The sequence below is a fragment of the Mugil cephalus genome, chromosome 6 (assembly GCF_022458985.1).
Source record: "Mugil cephalus isolate CIBA_MC_2020 chromosome 6, CIBA_Mcephalus_1.1, whole genome shotgun sequence".
Lineage (NCBI taxonomy): Eukaryota > Metazoa > Chordata > Actinopteri > Mugiliformes > Mugilidae > Mugil > Mugil cephalus.
The window spans coordinates 20,403,475-20,422,987 of NC_061775.1; the positions used below are offsets into that span (position 1 = coordinate 20,403,475).

General features: G+C 40.8%; 1 protein-coding gene across 4 annotated transcripts in view; it reads left to right on the plus strand.

Annotated features, from left to right (window-relative positions):
• Positions 1 to 19,513, plus strand: part of LOC125009342 (ephrin type-B receptor 1-like) — a 97,093-nt gene that overhangs the window by 30,655 nt on the left and 46,925 nt on the right. For all 4 annotated transcript variants that reach the window (XM_047587235.1, XM_047587234.1, XM_047587236.1 and 1 more), the window contains exons 2-7: positions 1,888 to 1,952; positions 2,521 to 2,811; positions 3,434 to 3,652; positions 3,736 to 3,916; positions 13,651 to 13,806; positions 19,237 to 19,499. In XM_047587235.1, the coding sequence (XP_047443191.1) occupies positions 1,888 to 1,952; positions 2,521 to 2,811; positions 3,434 to 3,652; positions 3,736 to 3,916; positions 13,651 to 13,806; positions 19,237 to 19,499 (1,175 nt within the window). The remainder of the gene's footprint in view (positions 1 to 1,887; positions 1,953 to 2,520; positions 2,812 to 3,433; positions 3,653 to 3,735; positions 3,917 to 13,650; positions 13,807 to 19,236; positions 19,500 to 19,513) is intronic.

Genomic DNA, 19,513 nt, shown 5'->3' on the forward strand with positions numbered 1-19,513 from the left:
TTCCTCTCACTTGCTTTACTATATTAACTCTAACACGCACACACGGACATGTTAATACAAATTAATCATTTCCTAATTAAATTTCTCTCATTTTCCAAATTATTTTCTTGCATGCAAGACTTTGATTATATGCAATTTTTAAAATATTTATGTTGCTCACACATTAATTCTTCCCTGTTAACTTGGAGGGATCTGTAATGGCGAGACATATTGTGACATGTTTTTTTCAGTGAGCGCTACCATCTGGGCTCTTGCTGTCAAGTAGCTTTGTTGTCGAGTCCTCATATAGTGTGCTTCTTAGGTTTCCTACACCTCTGTTGCAATCTGAGAGGGTATGATTAGCTCTGTGAAGTACATCGCTGTTCCACTGCGTCGCCCAGCTGTGATTTAATCAGCGTGCCAGGTTAGCATGTGAGGTTACGGTAGAGGATAAATCTGAAGGTGTAGGTTCAGGTGGGGACATGAAGTCATTAGCGGTACACACACATCAGCTTGGTGCTACCTTTGCACATTCTCATAGTATTCATTTATTTAATTGCCATCAGTGCCACTGACTGGTATCACCTGTATGTAATTATGATTTAATTTATGCCAGTGTTGGGTTGTATACGTTTAATGTATGTGATGACTGCTGAGGAGGAATTAGGAACAATGCGCATAAATCCTCTGTTTATTGCAAGGCTGCATTTATTGCATTTGCAAAGATTATACATAGAAAAAATTACCACGCAGGGATTAGGTTTTTTTAGAAAGTTCAGTCCTAGACAAATAAAAGTGCAGTGGTTTGAAAAGGTGTATTCACCCTTCCTGATTTCTTTTTTTTTTTTTATGTTTTTGCATGTTTGTCACAATTAAATGTTTCAGATCATCAAATAAATTTAAATATAAGACAAATAACACAAAGGGAACACAAAATTCAGTTTTTAAATCAAGGGTTTTATTAAGGGAAACTTGTCCAAACCTACATGGCCCTGTGTGAATAACTTAACTGTGGTTTATCACACCCAGAAATCAATCTTAGGACCTGCCTGAGCAACTAGACATCATTACCGACTGTTAGCTGTTGCTAATGCTAACAGTTAGCCTATGTCTATCATTCATGGATAACGGTTATATCTATTGCCAACATTCATCCAGTGCTAATAATTAGCCTATATCTGTTGCTAAGAATCATAGGTGGCTAACAGTTTTATCTTCATGGCTAACATTTATATCTATTGCTAACATCCATCCATTGCTTACATTTAGCCTATGTCTATTGCTAAAAGTCATTCATGGCTAACAGTTATATCTTAATGGCTAACAGTTATATCTTTTGATAACTTTCATCCATTGCTAGCAGTTAGCCTATTTCTATTGCTAAAAGTCATTCATGGCTAACAGTTATATCTTCATGGCTAACAGTTATATATTTTGCTAACATTCATCCATTGCTGACTGTTATATGTGTTGCTAATGTTTGTCCAAGGCTAACTGTCATAACTGTTTCTAATCTTCATCCATAGCTGACTGGTTTATCTCTTACTAAGTGTCATCGCTAACTGCCTTTTTACGACATTGCAAACTGCCCTCCATTGCTTTAGCTTCCTTTTTTTTCCATCAACTCATGTTTCTGTTTTAAGCGTAACTGCTTTAGGTTATGCACTGTGTCATATCATTGTTGCTTTTGTTTATACAATGTTAATATGCCACAAATCTTGGTTTATTTGTGGAATAGAAGCAGAAGCACAGCATAAATGGAGGACATTAGGCTTTAATAAATTTGAATGGCGCACATCACGAAGCAGAACTTGGCGCTGACAATTAATTAAACCCATACCCATCCTCTACCTGCTGCTCCCTCTTTTCACCTCTTTCTCCCTGTGTGTCTCTCTTTTTGTCCGACAGAGACAGTGATGGATACAAGGACGGCGACAGCTGAGCTTGGTTGGATATCGTTCCCTGCCAATGGAGTAAGTACAATGTGCAACGGCGTACTGTATGTGTGTGTGTATCCTTGGGGGAGGCAGTTTGAGTACACCTTACAGTGGTCCATTAACGGATCAGTCAAAGTCTTAATTACAGTGGCAAGGTGACACCAATTAACCACTATTGATGCAGAATAGAGTTGATTCCAAAAGACCAGAGAGGTGCAGAACAAAACAAGTCTGCTCAAGATGAATAAAAAAATAATTAATAGAATAAAATAGAATAGAATAGAACTTACTTCCACTTTTTGTTGAACTCCTTGGCTTCTTTATATTCTAGCTTGGCAGCTAGCCGGTCACAATGGTCTGCTGTGTGTTTGAGGTGAATGGCTCTAATTGTGATGAATGGTTGTCCCCGTGCAGCACAGAACAAAGTGGAGGAGAGAAAAAGAGAATGAGGAAGGCAGGAAAAGAGAGGGAGACAAAATGGAAGGGAGGGATAGAGGAGGTTTAATTTGTGTCGGGTCTCGGTAAACCCATTAATCATTTTAGCGTCTGCTCTCCCCGTGTCCGTCTATTTCATACTCTCTCGTACCCCCTTGTCCCTTATTAGTGGGAGGAGGTGAGCGGCTATGATGAGAACCTCAACACCATCAGGACGTACCAGGTGTGCAACGTTTTTGAGCCCAGCCAGAATAACTGGCTCCTCACTACTTACATCGACCGTCGGGCTGCACAGCGAATCTACGTGGAGATCCGCTTCACTGTGCGCGACTGTGCCTCCATACCCAGCGTCCTGGGGTCTTGCAAAGAGACGTTCAACCTCTACTACCTAGAGACAGACAGGACTGTGTCTGATGCCAACAAAGGGGTGGAGTACTGGGCCAATGCTCCCTTCCTGAAGGTAACTACCCAGAAAATAGACCCTTTTAATAGAGGAGCAATGTCTGAGGATGCGCTCCTCTGAGAATAATATCACAATATAAATCTGAAAGTATAAACTAAAACAATACTGTTGAACTGTGTACCTATAGCCTAAACCAGGTACCCATTTGCAATCTGGCATCTTTGCACCCTCCATAAACTGTATAGAGTTTAAAAGAAAACTTGAGTGCTGGTCAAGAATCAAATAAGTACATTCCCCCAAAAAAACGATTTTATGAAAAATGTTCTGCCAGCCTCAAGCTCTAACCTCTACCAGCTATTAGAATTTAATGCTTATTGACTGGGTGTGTTTTTCCCAGAGCTCGTTGAGATTCATGCCTGACTACTCTACTAAAAATGTCATGTACACGGTCTTATTCATTTGTTATTTTTCGGTGAATGTGAATGTACTATCAAAAACACTTTATGCTGATGAAGCAGAGTTACACGTACAAATGTTGACATTTGCTACAAGCCTTTCTTGGACATTTATGGTGGAAATAGATTATGATACGATAAAAGTGTTTTGGTCATAAGCCTATTTAATCACCATTTTTACAGCAAATTTAAGCGTTGGTTAGCAAATCTTCTCCCTTTACTAGGTGGACACCATTGCAGCAGATGAGAGTTTCTCCCAGGTTGATTTTGGAGGAAGGCTAATGAAGGTGAACACAGAAGTTAGGAGTTTTGGTCCGCTGTCCAAAGGCAGAGGGTTCCACTTGGCCTTCCAGGATCTGGGCGCTTGCATGTCCCTGTTGGCCGTCAGGGTGTTCTACAAGAAATGCCCCAGCGTGGTGCAGAACTTTGCCTTTTTCCCAGAGGTATGGACCAGAGCTGAATGACAATGCAGCTGTTGGATTGACATTTAACTTTTTAAGCTTAACAATTCTTATAATTTGTGCAGACACTGACTGGCGCGGAGTCCACCTCATTAGTCATCGCCAGAGGAAGCTGCATTCCAAACGCTGAGGAGGTAGACGTGCCCATAAAGCTGTACTGTAACGGAGATGGAGAGTGGATGGTGCCCATCGGTAGCTGCAGCTGCAAGGCGGGATATGAGCCGGACAATAGCAACGTGTGTCGAGGTAAATGGCTGTGCTGGTTCAATGTAAAAACTGAACATTAAGACATCAGAATATACTAAAATTAGATTAGATTAGATTAAACTTTATCGTCATTGCACAAGTTCAAGCACAAGGCAACATACTGCAGTTAGCGTCCAACCAGAAGTGCAGAAGCCATAAGTGTAGAGATTTAAGTGTACACAGTGGCTATTGACATCAGGATATGTATAAATATTGCAGCAGGATATTTGCAGTATAGAAGTGTACTGCATCCCAGCCCTGCAGACTGAATTAATTTGCTGTTTTCAAATTTGTTCCGATGACCTTCGCTGGAGCAAACACTGTTGCATGCTGTGCAAACATGTCATATTCTTTGGTATCAAAAGCTAACAAGCTACTATGACAGCAGATCAATATCCAGCATACATGTTTCCAATATTCAGCCGCGGCGGCCTGCAGCAATCAATATCTCAGAAAGGATTCAAGCGCTACCAGATCATAACCATTAAAATGTCAACGCCCTTCGTTTTTTTATAGTCAAGGTGTAAAATTTCTGTGTAAACGTAATATAAATACTGTACATTATAATGTATATCTAAGCACTAAATTAGTTTACAGTATGTCAGAAATGAATGAATATATGCTGAGTAGAGTCTGTGGGGAACGCAAATGGTTTATTGAGTCAGGGGTAACAAAGTATTTCTGGCATTCGCAGCTAAATAATTTCAGACTTGTATATATTTTATGATGCAGCCTTGCCCAAGGGTGCTGCACACCATGCTACATATGTTAATATTTGTAGAGGCAGACTTGGTTGAACGTACAGAAATAGCTCCTCTTCCGTCAATGCTCCAAATACCACCACCTCCTTTCCTTCCTTTTTATGTCTGGCCTCCTTCCCCATTTCCTCTCCCTACGAGTACCCATCATTTCTTATTCTCCCCAGAGAGTCTCATCCATTAAGTGTGCGTATGTGTGAGTGTGTGGGCGTGTGAGTGTGTGATGTATGTACATATGGTGAAATGATAAGTGAGGCCTGCTTCATCCCGTGTTAATTAGTTTAGCGTGTTCCAGCCAGATTAGTCTTCTGGAAATTAGACCCGGGCTGTCAGAGAGCGCCGAGGAGATAGACGGGTGAATGAAAGAAAGAAAGAAAGAAAGAAAGAACGACCGGTCTGTAACGTTGGACCGGGAAGAGGGTAAGAAAATTTGAACAAATCAAGTACAGACAGGTAAAGCAGGAAGCAAGCATGAATATTATTCTACCTGCCACTGGTGAAATACAGTAAGTGCACTGCAGAGACAGTTTCATCTTGTGATGTTTGTGTGGGTGTGTAGAAGGTAAACCAGCCATGATTCATGGAAGAGAGTGATTAAATCTGACAGTATGTGAACTGCCATTGCTCAGTGACTTAAGTTCAAATTTTGAATTATTTAGTCTTCCCTGTATTTAGCTGTGGATTTCTAAACAATACCAAGCTTGTTATTGTTGACCTCAGTAACACAAAACTTGAAGCTAAGGCTTTAAAGTAAAGCAAAACTTTCGACTTTAGATATCCGTGTTTCCGTTGACTCTAAAATTCCCGTTTGCAATATGAAAAATAAAGCATTGTATTGTGAAAATTGTACAGTCTGTAAACAGGAATTTAACATACATTTTCAATCATTCCCTGTCTCCGAAATTGTTCACTCAGTCCCTAACCCCTACTCCCTATGTAGGGTTTCACTATATAGTGCACTATATAGTGAACTCAATGCCAACAGTTTTCGGACACTACACGTGTCATCGTTTGACGCAGTTAATGACATGGATTACTGTAAACAATTATGTGTGATGTTCAGGAAATGAAAAATAAAATTATGTTTAAAAGAAGTTTTATATTGACGGAACTTCAGAATCTGTCTCAATAACAGCCACTAACGGATATTAACGGTGGTGCCGCTAGAGATGCAATGCATGATGGGATATCCACCACTCATTGAGTGACCATCCGATGATCACTACTTTTTGCAATGCTTTATGGGAAATCTTGAGTCCCCTATTTGGGCATAGAATTTGATCATTAACGTTTTGGACAACACTACAACATGGCATAACCCTTATATAGGGCCCTATGTGATGTCACAGCTTGCGAAGTCTCCATGGTTACGGCCACTTAGTGGCAAAAAGTGACAGTTGAACAAGAAGATTAGCAGCATTAGTCTGAATCATTGGCTTTAATAGCGTCTAAGTTGTAAAATTAATTTAAAGATGGGAAAGAGCTGTTGTGTGACTGACTGAACCAACAGATTTCAAAAACAGTCAGAGATATATTTTTAGAGATTTTTACAGCTCCGACTCCCAAAGAAAAGAGAAGTAAATGGATGGCTGCATAACAACTGAAATCCAGGCACAGAAACCTGGTGTTGTGTGGTTCACATTTAGTGTCAGGTAATATTAATTTATGCTGTATTTTGATAGAATCATACCTGAAGTTACTTCTTAAGTTACGTTCTGGAGGGCTGTCAGATAAGTTTGTCGATGTTGTAACTATTTCAGTTCCAACAATAAAACAATAAATGGAATATTTGCAATCACTCCTTGTTGTCCTTTTAACTTCCGGCAGGACGCTACAGTGTTGTATGGCTAATGTTACTTCTTGGTAAAGCTTTTAGCGTTAGCATCTTTTATTTAGCTACATTTATCATAACTGAAATGACCTAAAACTAATTTAAGCTAACTGAAACTGAGGCTAATCCATTTTTCCAAATCCATAATAATATGCACTAGATATTCTGATCTGATAATTCACATTTTTTACGGTCTCTTTGTTTTTGCCACCCAGGGTTGTGTGGCCCTAGGCAGCAGTGATGTCAATGCATACCCTCTATATAAGGGTTAGTAGGAAATTTGGACATAGGCATGCTTACATTTTGCAATCTTAGGAGTTGAGCCCATAATTTATGTCAGTGTTAAGGTTTTCTGGCATCATACTTTCGTTTCTTGTCCCTAGGGATGAGCAAACTATGGTGTTACACTATGTGCATTATCAGATAGGGATGCTTTAAGGAAATTTCGTTTTTTCATTAATATCAGCCGAACCCTGTTTGTGATTGACTCATATTACAGCAGAACCTAATGGGGATTTAAAGAAACTTATACACAGGAAGCGACTAACATTGAAGTGACAAGAGACTGAATGAAATGCTGTCTTGAATATGGGCAAAAACACCTCTGGCAATGGAAAGTGGCCACAACCAGTGGGAGCGACTGATACAGTTCATGCACATATGATGAAAGCAGAGGATTCCTCAGATGTTCACCCTAGGGAAAGCCTAGCTTTGACTTTGGTTCCTACCACCAAATTTCACCCTGCCGATAGCGGGCCTGGAGCATTTGGTGAAACCAGATGGAGCTATACTTTCTTCTCAAATATAGAGCGCTGATGGCAAGAAGATCCAGCTCTGTCCATACCAAATATGCAAGAGGGTTGCCATGGTGACCAGAGCCTGGAATATCCACTTGCAACCAAGCTACAAAGTTCTGGGAGATGAGAGGGTTGCTTTATATGTGAACAGAATGGGGCTTAACTAACTATAGAAACCGAACCCCACTGAATTCTTGTTACCACAACAGATCCTGGTAGAAATTGTTTTGTGCCAAGTTGAAAAAGCTTCTTCAACAGGAACTCTTTTTGTTACAATCCAGCAGTCTTCTGCCCAACTTGTGATCGGCAAAAGAATAGCATGTGGTGGTTTTAGCTAACTCTACCAACCCTGCTGTGCCTATTTGGGAAAGTGTGCTGTTTGTGCCGTATGTTTTGCTAGAACTCAAGTTTCTTTTATTATGTTCAAGCCGTGGAATAGAGAATCGCTCAATTCCCTGGTCAGTTCTCTTTGAAAAGCACAACACTCATTGGGATGTTCTTGAACTGCATGATGATGGTTTTTTTCAGTGCTGGGCTTTTTAGGAGTCAGTTGACTTGACAGTTTCTGCGATGTGTTGTCTGCATACACCTGCTTCACGTGCTTCATCTAAAGCTTTTGAGCTGAAGCAGTGATTAAGGTGTCTCGGGACCGAGCACGTCCCGCCTGTCTTCTCTGAGCTGGCATCTTTTTGGTGTGCCTCTCTGCCAATCAGCTGATAACAACTTGGCAGGAAGCTGCACTCACTATTACAGCAGATGGTTGTCTTTTATGCGTGTTTATGCGTGTGTGTGTCAGGCAGTGATGGTATTTATTTTGCACCAAATCAGCATATTGTGCAAACCATACGGCAAATCTGGCTCAGAATCAAAGCGCTGTGTGATTGTGTGAGTGTCTCTTTGTGCTTTGTGTGAGTGTGTGTGTGTGCATGTTTGTACCAAGTAAATATTGAGAACCCTTGCTTGAAATGGATCACTCTTCAAAAGTCCAAAAGCACTACCACCAAATACACACTTCTCCTGCTGCGAACCCCAACAACGCTTTTTCAAACCAGCAGGCTTTTAACGCACTCACGCAGACACCTGCACATGCACACATACACACACTCATGCAAGTCTTTAATAATTGATTAGTGAGCCTGTATGCCAGCTTTCGAAAATTGTCATCCACATGGGCTCTGCGTGACTCCACACAGCTGGCAAAGGGCACAAAGGGAAACAGAGGAACAATCTTTTTTTTTCCTTTGTCCCGTTTTTTTAACTCTTTCTTTCTTTATTCATCTTTTTTATCTGTCTAGTCTTTGGCATTTTCTCTTTCAAAGCATTCCCGTCTATTCCCGTGCATGAGATATTTAAGCAAAATACTCCTTAAATTAGATCAAACACCAGAATTAGATGATTCACATATTGTTGTTTATCACACCTGATAAGTGAATATTTTGTGTTCTCTTCCTCCCCTAGGGGGGGTTGCTAGTTGGAAATCTTTTGACAGTTGGGACACGGAGAGAGAGAGAAACAGATAACTACACCGAAAGGTATCTAGAGATAAGTAGTGGAGAGAGGGAGCAAGACTTGTTGCCATGGTGACACGCCCCATGTGAATGAGCGAGGTTGTTGAATAAATGACCTTGACAAGCCAGATGTCTGTCTGCCAATACAAGACCGAAACTTGTATACGCGCGCACACACACACACACACACACACACACACACACACACACACACAAAGAACAACACCCGACACCTGTGGAGATGGCTTCAAAGAAATGTAGATGTCTTTATATTAGGAAACTAGCAGAAGGGTAGGCTGATGTAGATGGAGGTAATGACTTCTAATTTAAGCCAGAATTTGAATATGTCAGGAAATATGCTGTTTCTAGCAGGTTTAAAAGAAACTGGAGTCTTAGGGAGCGTGCTTGCATTGATCAGCCACAACATTAAAACCACCGACAAAACAAATAAATAACATTAACCATATTGTAACAATGCTGTGTTCTGCTTGGAAAATTTTGGGCCTGGCATTCATGTATTGCTGTCTTTGTTAAATCAAAGCCTCTTTTATCATTTTCAACCTTCAAACTTGTCACAACACTTTTTTTTTAAAAATGTTCCAGTCATGTTTATGCATTTACTACTACAACAGTGGAGGTAGCAATAAGCATGAATTTTAAAAGACACACTCACACACACACCAACAGCTGCAAGGACTACTCACAGCTTTTTACTCCAAAACTGTCAGCATAGTATATTCTTATCTTTCCCAACTAAGAAGGGCATCTTCAAACAATTTATGTAGCTTTCTGAAGCCAAAATTGCCTTTAGCAAGTAATTAGCCAGGAGCGTGAAGGTGTGAAAGTAAGTGGGGACTGAACTTCAATACCAAGGCCTTTTTTTTTTTTTAAATTACTATTCAGCTACTTATCTAAGTTGTTCTGTATACAAATGCGTGCAACATCGTGAATGTCTCCCGTGAGAAATTAGCCAAATGTGTTTGCCATTATCCACATTACCACATTTATGTAGGCACAGCAACACATAGCAGCTACTATTAACTAGTTCATCTGAGCACACTGCATCCTTTTGGGTGTTTTTAATCAGTTTGTTGTGCATGGTAGCCACTGTCGCTGATTGACTAGTCGAGCTACAGCGGAGCTATCCTACAGGGAAGTGGAAAATGTAGTGAACAGGTCAAGGTTACTAAATAGAAAGCAATGTGGAGACGAGAGACCATGAAAATTTAATGAAATTCAGAAAAATCTCCAGCGATACAAAGCTTAGCTTAGTTTAACTTTGACTATGTGCAATATAGACAGTGACCAGGAGGAGCATGTGATATGGATGACTGACATATGAGTCCCCCAAACTTTCACTGTAGGAAAACATTATGCATAACGTTGGTTCCAACCACCAAGCTCACCACTTCCTCCAAGGCCATGGTCAGCAGGACTCATGGAGGTGTCGTGCTTGATGGTATTTTCTTATCAGACCGAGAGCAGGGACAGCAGAAAGAATGACCTCTGTCTGCACGCTAACACTAAATATCTGCTTGTTTCCCAATGAAACATTTGGGGTGGGAAATATACGAGAGGGTTACCTTGGTAACGCCAGCCTTCATCGTCCACAAGCAACAAACTGTCACATGTGAACAGCTGATGTCGTGTGCATGTACTGTACTGTACGCCAGTATCAGTACTTTGATCCTGGCATACAGGACATTTGTAGGATTCATGCCATTTTCAGTCTGATTAATGCGGTGAATGCATCTTTGGTATATCTGTTTGATTAAAAGACGATGGAAATATTGTCTGAAGAATAGACACATTCATAAACCTACAACTTGCTTCAGGTTTAATCAGGTTCTCCCTCAGCTTTGCAATCTAACAAAGACATCGCTGCCTCTGATAACATATAATTTATAAGTGGTTAAGCCGTTTTTCTTGCTATCATTTAAGGTCACGTCTGTACGAAGTTATTGTTCACATTTAATCCAGGCTTCATCAAGCCCTTTAATGTGGTGTAAAGTATACTTCCACCGTGAGACCTGAGTAGCTCCATAAAGCTCTGTGGCCCATGTACATCATAATATGCAGTAAAGTGGGACAAAGGACAGTTCCCTCCATTGTAAATCATGTTAGAACAAAAGCATCAGCAAAACCAAGAAATGACAATATAACATTCCAGGGACAGCAACACAATAGAAGAACAGTACTGCAGAAATACAGTGACATTGTTGAGGAAGAATAAAAACAGCAGCCTCGTCGTGTTTCTCTTCATCTTATTCTCTTATCCCCCATCATTTTCTCTCCTTGAACATTTCGTTGTGTCTGTTTTTGGTTTTTTTTGTTTTTTTCTCCTGAGCCTTGGACTCTTTAGAATCTTAACTTCTCGTCTCATTTTGCTTCTTCTTTATCACTTGGACTTCATTAAAAGGTTGCACTTGTGCAGCCTTGCGCCATCAATCTGTGCAGCATTTGCATTTTTGGTCTTACCGCATCGAAAGTATCTCGAAGATGAAGTGAACATTCATTACAGGGAAGGAAGGAAGGAAGGGAAACAAAGTGGCAAAGATAAATCAAAACTGAAGAAGACGGAATGGTAAAAAAAAAAAAAAAAAAAACAAAGTCTCATTTGGTTTCTCAGAGCTTTTCGTTTTAGCCTTATTCCTCATTTCACACCTCTCTGTTTCCCAGCAAGACTTTTATTTATTTATTTATGTATTTATTTTTTAACATGAAGTCATCTTTGAGAATGTGTTGCCCTCACAAAAATGCACTTACGAAATCCCACGTGTGAATTAAAAAGAGGTATCTGTCTGGAACACAATAAATTACTCTGAGGTAACATGTGATATGTGTAACTTCAGATGTGTCATAAGTTCATTTTTGAGCAAATTTTACTTTTTCTTATGAAACTGGAAAACCATTTTATTTCTTTGGCTTCAAAACGCATATCACTGCAGAAAATTTTCAATAATGCCTTTTTATTGTACACAGGATTAGTCCTAAATCATGATGTTTCTTTGAGCTAACATGGACTTGTTGTCAGTGTCAGTAGCACTGGTGCTAGCATGACGAATAAATGCGTGGTAGCTGGCTCGATGAGCCAGTGAAATGATTGTTCAGCCCTGCTTCTGGTCCATGGCATCATTTTCAGGCCGAGAGGTCGTGCTTTGTTGGGATTAAAAATGCATGTTAAAAAAATTTAAAATTCAACACTGCCCTTGCGAGAGCAGCCGATAAAAGCAGGGTGATGCATGTGTGGGATCATAAACCTGCTGTTTTTTGATGAAAATATTGCCGAGAGTCGGTGAGCATGGGCAGCTCTCCTGGAGTGAAGACTTTTAAATAAATAAATAGTAGTTTGTGCAACTTTTTGGACTTCTTTCCCCTCCACCACGTACTTGTCTGAGCTCATTGGACCTCATTCACTAACGGTGTGTGTATTCATAAGTCAAGAATGCATACAAATGTTTTACACACACACACACATTATTTCTTCAATTTATTCATATTCCAGAAATAAATTTAGAACTGCCTCAGACCATGCGTAGGCACAAATGATGAAACTCTGGCATCACCGTTTCACTGAATGCATGGCTTATTAAAAGCCCATTCATTAAGAAAATGCTTAATTGGGCAACAGTATTAATTTACAAATGCATTCATCCTCATCGATTATTGTCATAATTGATATATTTGTGTGCCCTGTTCTGTGCTATTTACATTTGAATAAAATGGAAATGTTGTTCCGAGTAAGTCTTACAAGAAACAGACAATTGCAAATATCACCTTAGAGAGTGTTTATGTCAGATCAAGGTTCCTTCATCTTCCTCTCGTCTGTTTTTTTTTTTCCTTCAGGTGCCACAACTTACTATAAGCAGAGCTATTACAGTAGACAGAGGAACAGGGACGTGGCAGTATCATGACTGCATTTAAGCGGAACTTCTACTTATTTGCTAATACACTGTATGCACGGTGATACGGTAACATGAAAACTGACTGGTGCACTGTTAAATCTGTGCACTTATTTTGTGCACCAGATAAGAACTGTTGTGCACAGTTGGGGAATAAGGACCACTGTTTTTAAACTTTACTGAACATTTTTCCGGTTGAACCGGAAAAGTAAAATGTGCAGATCTGTGTGTAAAAATGTGGAAAGTTGCACACAAATGGTTCGATGAATGTTCTTTCGTCATGTTTGACGTCATCTGTGATTAGTCGATAAGTTGAAAGTCTGTAGTCGTGCAACTCCTAGAAATCCCTTTGAGTGGCATAGATCTCACTTGCCCTGCCACATTCAGACAGCTATTGGCAGCCTGCTGGACGACGATGCGGATGATGAGTCTTGTCGCAACTTATAGCCCCTGTAACTGTGACAGAATAAGCCAACACATACTGTTTCTCAATACCACTGCTAGGCTCATCTTATCCTAGAAGAATCCTAAAGAATTCACATGTGTATGCGTTTCACATTATAATTTGGTTAATATTTATGAACGCACACATCTCTGACCCAGATAAAGGAGCCAGAGGAAACAATCCGCATCACAGACTATCGTTGCGACCCTGATTTTGTGCAATTGTGCAAATGTTTCTGTGTATCTTGTCATAACTAGATAATGTGCTGCTATCCTCACAAAATCCCCCTCTGTGCTGTGTCAACCTTGTAGTACCAATAATATCTCGACTGGCACGTCGCCTTTCTAAAACAAAGTTTACCAAATGTCGCATGATCTAGACAAAAAAAAAAAAACGTAGTTCAAGCTAAGAAAAATATTACTTATAATTTGCTGTGTTGCGTTATTCATTTTATTTATGTGTGTTTTTCCCCCTCTCTGTCTTCTCTTTACAGCTTGCCCTCAGGGCACCTTTAAGTCGTCCCAAGGGGCAGGATTATGTCAGCAATGTCCGCTCAACAGTCGCTCCACCATTGAAGCCGCCACCATCTGCGGTTGCCGGAATGGCTATTACCGCGGCGACATGGATAAACCAGAGGACATGTGCACCAGTGAGTCAGTCTCTGTCAGACACACTCAACGCACCTCAACGCCTCGAGACGAGAAACACCGGCTCGTGAAGGCAGATTTCAGAATAGCTGACATATTACAGCGTATCAGAGGTTGACACCAATGATAGTCAAATATTTCATAATCTAATTAAAGGCCGACGTCTGCTTTGATTTATAATTCACCCCCTAATTTTATGCAACTAATTCAGAGTGCTGCAACGTTGCTGTCCTTGTTAGGGGATTTGGGGAGCAGTAAGTAATAATGCTGCCACATTCCTCAGGCTTTCCATTGAAGTGAATATGTGTTTAGTGTGTTGAGGAGGCTGTATCGCTATGCACGGCGAGGCACACAGTCGCAGTGAAAAATGCAGCCTCTCGGTTCCACAGAGAGATGGTGTAAGTAGGTTGAGACATGAATCATTTTGAACTGAATGCAGCAGCAAGTCCCAAACTCTGAAACTGCGTGTGTGTATATCCTGCGAGTACTGCGTGTACAGCCCTGTGTGTCTGTTCTGGTGACCTGGTTTCTAAAACTCATATTTTTTCTGGTTAAAAAATCTCTGGCTCATTCATAGTCTTTTCTTTATTTTACTGTTCATGAATAAATTTGCAACATTTTACTAGAAGCACATATAAAAGGGAACAGTTTATAATAAAGTAGATTTATCAACTATAGCAAAGGACAATGAATCTCCTGCGTTTGATAATATTTGTTTTACCCACTGGCTGTGGTTGACTTACTTTGGACCAACTGAGAGTTAGAAGCATGTAATAAAATTCATGAATTTGACATGTTGGAAAATTATACTTCAGTAACTGAAGTAACTGATAACATTTTTATCATTAACTATATATGAAGATGGGCAAATCATCCATGACCTCATCCTTCGGTTTCCTGAGAAGCAGTTTCCTGTGAAGCTCAGCGTGGTATCTGCGGCTGCCGCCTTCTTGGCAGAACCTGATTCACTTAACTCCAAATTAATTAAAAAATGGGCAGAGAACACAAGTGAAAATGATACCTAGTGGTCACTAAATCTAAAGATGAGTTACACAAAATCTCACCCGGTACAGTTGTCAAGAATGAGGAAATTAGCTATAGAGACTAAACTACTTTTGCACCGGGCTGTTTATTACTGATATGGAAGTTTCAAATCTATGGGGATCAACCATATTCTGTATAAATACGGACAACATGTCGCTACGTCCTTCCATTTTCCCCAGAGAACAGGTGGCGTGGTTTCCATACACCCTCCAGACTCACTCACATTTTTGTCTAATTAATACTCCGCTCTGCTTTCTCCTCCAAAAATGTGACGCTTGAACATGCACCAATATTATATTAAGTGCCTGAAAGAAACCTCCCTTGAAAAAATAAATTTATTTGACATATATTTTAGTGTTTTATGTCCAAATCCCATCCACTTTCATGGTACTTATGACCCGTACTGCAGTTAGCCTGAGCTAACAGGGATCAGAGAGTTTGGTGGGCGGGTCTCAACGTCAGACACGACCTCCCATGTCCATATTTGGAGTGTCTGAGTGACTAAAGCTCATCCAACATGGCGACCGCAGGCCCACTTCAGGCTTTATTTTTCAGGGTCAGTATCCAATGGGTGATGTAATGATTGGTTTGTCCATAGTATATACAGGTCAGCGTTTTGAACCCTATCACAGACTAGTCGTGGACCAGCTGGTATTTGACCCATTAGGGGCCTTCTGATTGGTCTGCTGACCACCAACCAGAGGGCTGTTGCTCAGAACCAAGTCCTGGCTCCCTATGTTGCTATGGCTAGGTTATCTGGTTAGCATGTAAACTCGTAATTGGCTTTCAAAACATGAAAAACACATAGTTAGCAAGTGTGTATGCAGCTTAGGAAATAACATTGCATGAAATTTGAAAATTGATGAAAAGGGCAGCAATTGTTTTAGTGACTGCTAACTTTAGCATGACTGCTACTGCTCACCTTTCACCTTTACCTCTATTATTACAGATTTTCATTTTTTTTCTTATTCTTATTTTTATTGTTTGTCTAACGCAGCAATACAGGGTGACTTGACTTGATAAAGGGTAGGAGCAGTTTGATTGGTTGTTAGCAGACCAATCAAAAGGCTGGCAAATGGCAAATTGTAGACATCGGTTAAATCTCCCGAGCACCAAGCGTGTTTGGCTTGGTTCTGCTTTGTTGAAACACGTTTCAGAGGGAGCCTCAAAGTGGACATTGAAAAAGATGCTTCTGCCACAGTTGTTATGGAACAGTTGATGCGGTTAACCTATTCTGACACAGAAAAAAAACACACACACATGAAAAGCCTCACCTCAACAGCGCTAGCACCCTCTCAAATTGACGCTGATAGAAGAAAATCAACTTTCCCAGTGAAAAGGTGTCAGGTGTCAACATGCTCAGCCTACACGGCTCTGTGAATTACCTCGGTGCTTTCCATTCAAGGACAAAAACAAATTGAGTTACAAGTTTTTCAACAGCAGTGGAAATGACTAGCAAAAACTTTTAAAGGAGAGAGAGCGGGATGGAAGTTTAATACAGGAAGGAGCTTCAGTTTATTTATGTTTGGCACGAAGTCAGTCACTTATAAAATCAGATCAGTGAGATGGAAGAGTGAACGTGTGGTGTGCGGATAGTTGCCTGACAGAAAATCATTCCCTCAACGTGCCTTATGGGCTGCATAGGTACAGAAAGTGGTGCACGTACACTTTATGCCTGTGTGGGTTTTTCTTTTAGTGTATTTCTGTGTATAGGTCAGATTAATGTTGTGTAAGCCACTTGCAGAACTGCGAAAAAAAAAAAAAAAAAGAAGCACAGAGTGTGGCTGTGAACAGCAGCACAGATTGTCTCTCCAACTCTTTTGGAAGAGTGTCTCTTTTGCCGCACCAGAAAGTGGAACATTTAAAATGTGATTATCACCTCTTATTCCTCTTCTGCGTTTGAATGTGTGCTTGCTGTGAACTCTGCGAGCGCCTGGCAGTTTAAAAGAATTCATATCTGTGCTGTTTAGATAAAACGCAAGATGGAGTGAATATCTGTGTCAACACACTGCATGCAACTGCGCGTATAATTTTCAGCCCCCTACCGATTGTTAGCACTTTGATTTTGCAGCATGTCTGTCTCTGAGTGTCTGTCTGACAAATATACACATACACATATTCCACAAGGCTGTCTCAGTCAACTCTTTGGTTAAGCATATGCCATGGTTGAACATTCGTTTCGTCTGAACCGCTCTTGTTTTGCGTGTGTCGCGGAGTGTGTGATGTGCACGAACTTTCAAAGAGCAGAGCGCCATGCTTGGTTTAACCTTGCGAAAACTCTGGTTGTGCTCTCACTTTTACACCCTAAAAAAACCAGAGCCGCTCCTCACATCAAAGCTGAGGAGCTGAGAGAGAAGAAAGAGCAGCAGCATGAGAGAGAAACTGACTGGCTGCAAAAAGACACTGATGCCCTGGCCGGTGGAGCTGTTGGGTCACTTTTTGACTGCCGGAGATGGTGTTGGCTGAAACCCAGATTGTCTATATGCTGAGTGGAAACTGCACTTGGCAACTTGGCATGTGGGCAGTCCTGAAATGACAGTTTAGTTTAAAATCTTAAATCCCTGGGGCCGTTTGCGCCAGCTGGAAGTAAAAAAAAAAAAAGTTTGGTGTAAAGCTTGCGCCCTTACATCGGCCTCGGCTACATCCAGCCTCGAGATAAATATTTCTAGTGGTTGCACCATCTAAAGCTACGTGCAGATACACGTAGCGTGAAGGAAAATAATAACTGTCATGTTTACTGGTCTGTGTGAAGAAACGTCTTTTTCAGCTCACTTTGATCTAAAATTTATAGATTATTTCCGTTTTCTGTGGCCTGATGTGTGCTCCAGTGCAACTTTTTAATCATACGCTCTGAGTAATAATAAGGCCACTTTATTAGGTACACCTGTTCAATTGCTTGTTAACACAGATAGCGAATCAACCAATCACATGGCTGCAATTCAATGCATTTAGTCATGTAGAGGTGATCAAGACAACTTGCTGAAGTTCAAACTGAGCATCAGAATGAGGAATAAAGGGGATTTAAGTGACTTTGAACGTGGTGCGGTTGTTGGTGCCAGGCGGGCTGGTCTGAGTATTTCACGCACAACCATCTCTAGGGTTTACAGAGAATGGTCTGAAAAAGAGAATATATCCAGTGAGCGGCAGTATGTGTGGATGAAAATGCCTTGTTGATGTGAAAGGTCAGAGGAGAATGGGCAGACTGGTTGGAGATGATAGAAAGGAAAGCTGCCACATTCAGATGGCAGGGTCAGAATTTGAACATGAAAGCATGGATCCATCCTGCCTTGTATTAACAGTTCAGGCTGGTAGCGGTGGTGTAATGATGTGGGGGATATTTTCTTGTCACACTTTGGGCCCCTTAGTCCAAACTGAGCATGGTTTACTGTAAATGCCACAGCTTACCTTAGTATTGTTGCTGACCATATCCATCCCTTTATGACCACAGTGTACCCATCTTCTGACGGCTACTTCCAGCAGGATGACGCACCATATTACAAAGCTCATATCACCTCAGACTGGTTTCTTGAACATGACAGTGAGTTCACTGTACTCCAATGGCCTCCACAGTCACCAGGTCTCAATCCAATAGAGCACCTTTGGGATGTGGTGGAATGTGGTGGCATCAAAGATGACAGTGTTTCCAACATCTTGTTGAAAGTATAACACGAGGATTTAAGGCAGCTCTGAAGGCAAAATGGGGTCCAACCTTTTACTAGCATGGGATACCTAATAAAGTAGCCGGCGAGTGTAGATCAAAGATTTCTCACATTCTAAATAAGAAAAGGAACGGGATGTTGTATGGCAATGATTAGGTGCAATTAATTGAGTGAAAAATAATGAGAAAAGCATGCTTTAGATTTGACCAACTCTAACCTAATCATGCATCACAAAGTAAAACATTGTTGCACATTATTATTCTTATCTTTCCTAATAGTCTGGTATACAGTACGAGAATGTGTCCAGTAATGTGATAAAGTAAAGCTCCATCCTCTGCACAAACACAAATGTAATAAAATCTGATATGCAACACTCCCATCACACGATTATTTTAATGACTTGGCATGCTAGTTACTGTTATGTTATGTTACTGAAATGTGTCCAAACACAGTTTATTGCATGTATGAAGCGATGCAATAAACTACCAGGCATCTTGATAGTAAAAAATTCCATATGCAAGCCATTGCGTAGCGACGCTTAGAAAAAGGAACTATTTTCTCAAGTGCTTGGCACAATAAACTACTTGTTAATTCAAGTGACTGACATCTGCAGCACTTTGGCATGGCCGGTTATAAGGTCATTAAAACACAGACTGAAGCAGACACTGGTAAAATTTATTTCTTGTTTTAATTCACTCTGAATCTTTTATCATCTCCCTCTCATTGCAGGTGTCCCTTCAGCTCCTCGCAATGTGGTCTCAGTCGTCAACCAGACGTCGGTGCTGCTGGAGTGGCACTCGCCGCGTGACACTGGCCACCGCAGCGACTTGTCCTATAACATCTTGTGCCGCCGATGCCACAGCAGTGAGCGGCGTGCGTGCCAGCCATGCGATGACAGCGTGGCCTTCGTTCCAGGCAAACGCATGTTAAAGGGCACGAGGGTCGAGATCAGCAAGCTGCGCGCCCACACGTCGTACACCTTTGAAATACAGGTTAGTCTCCAGAG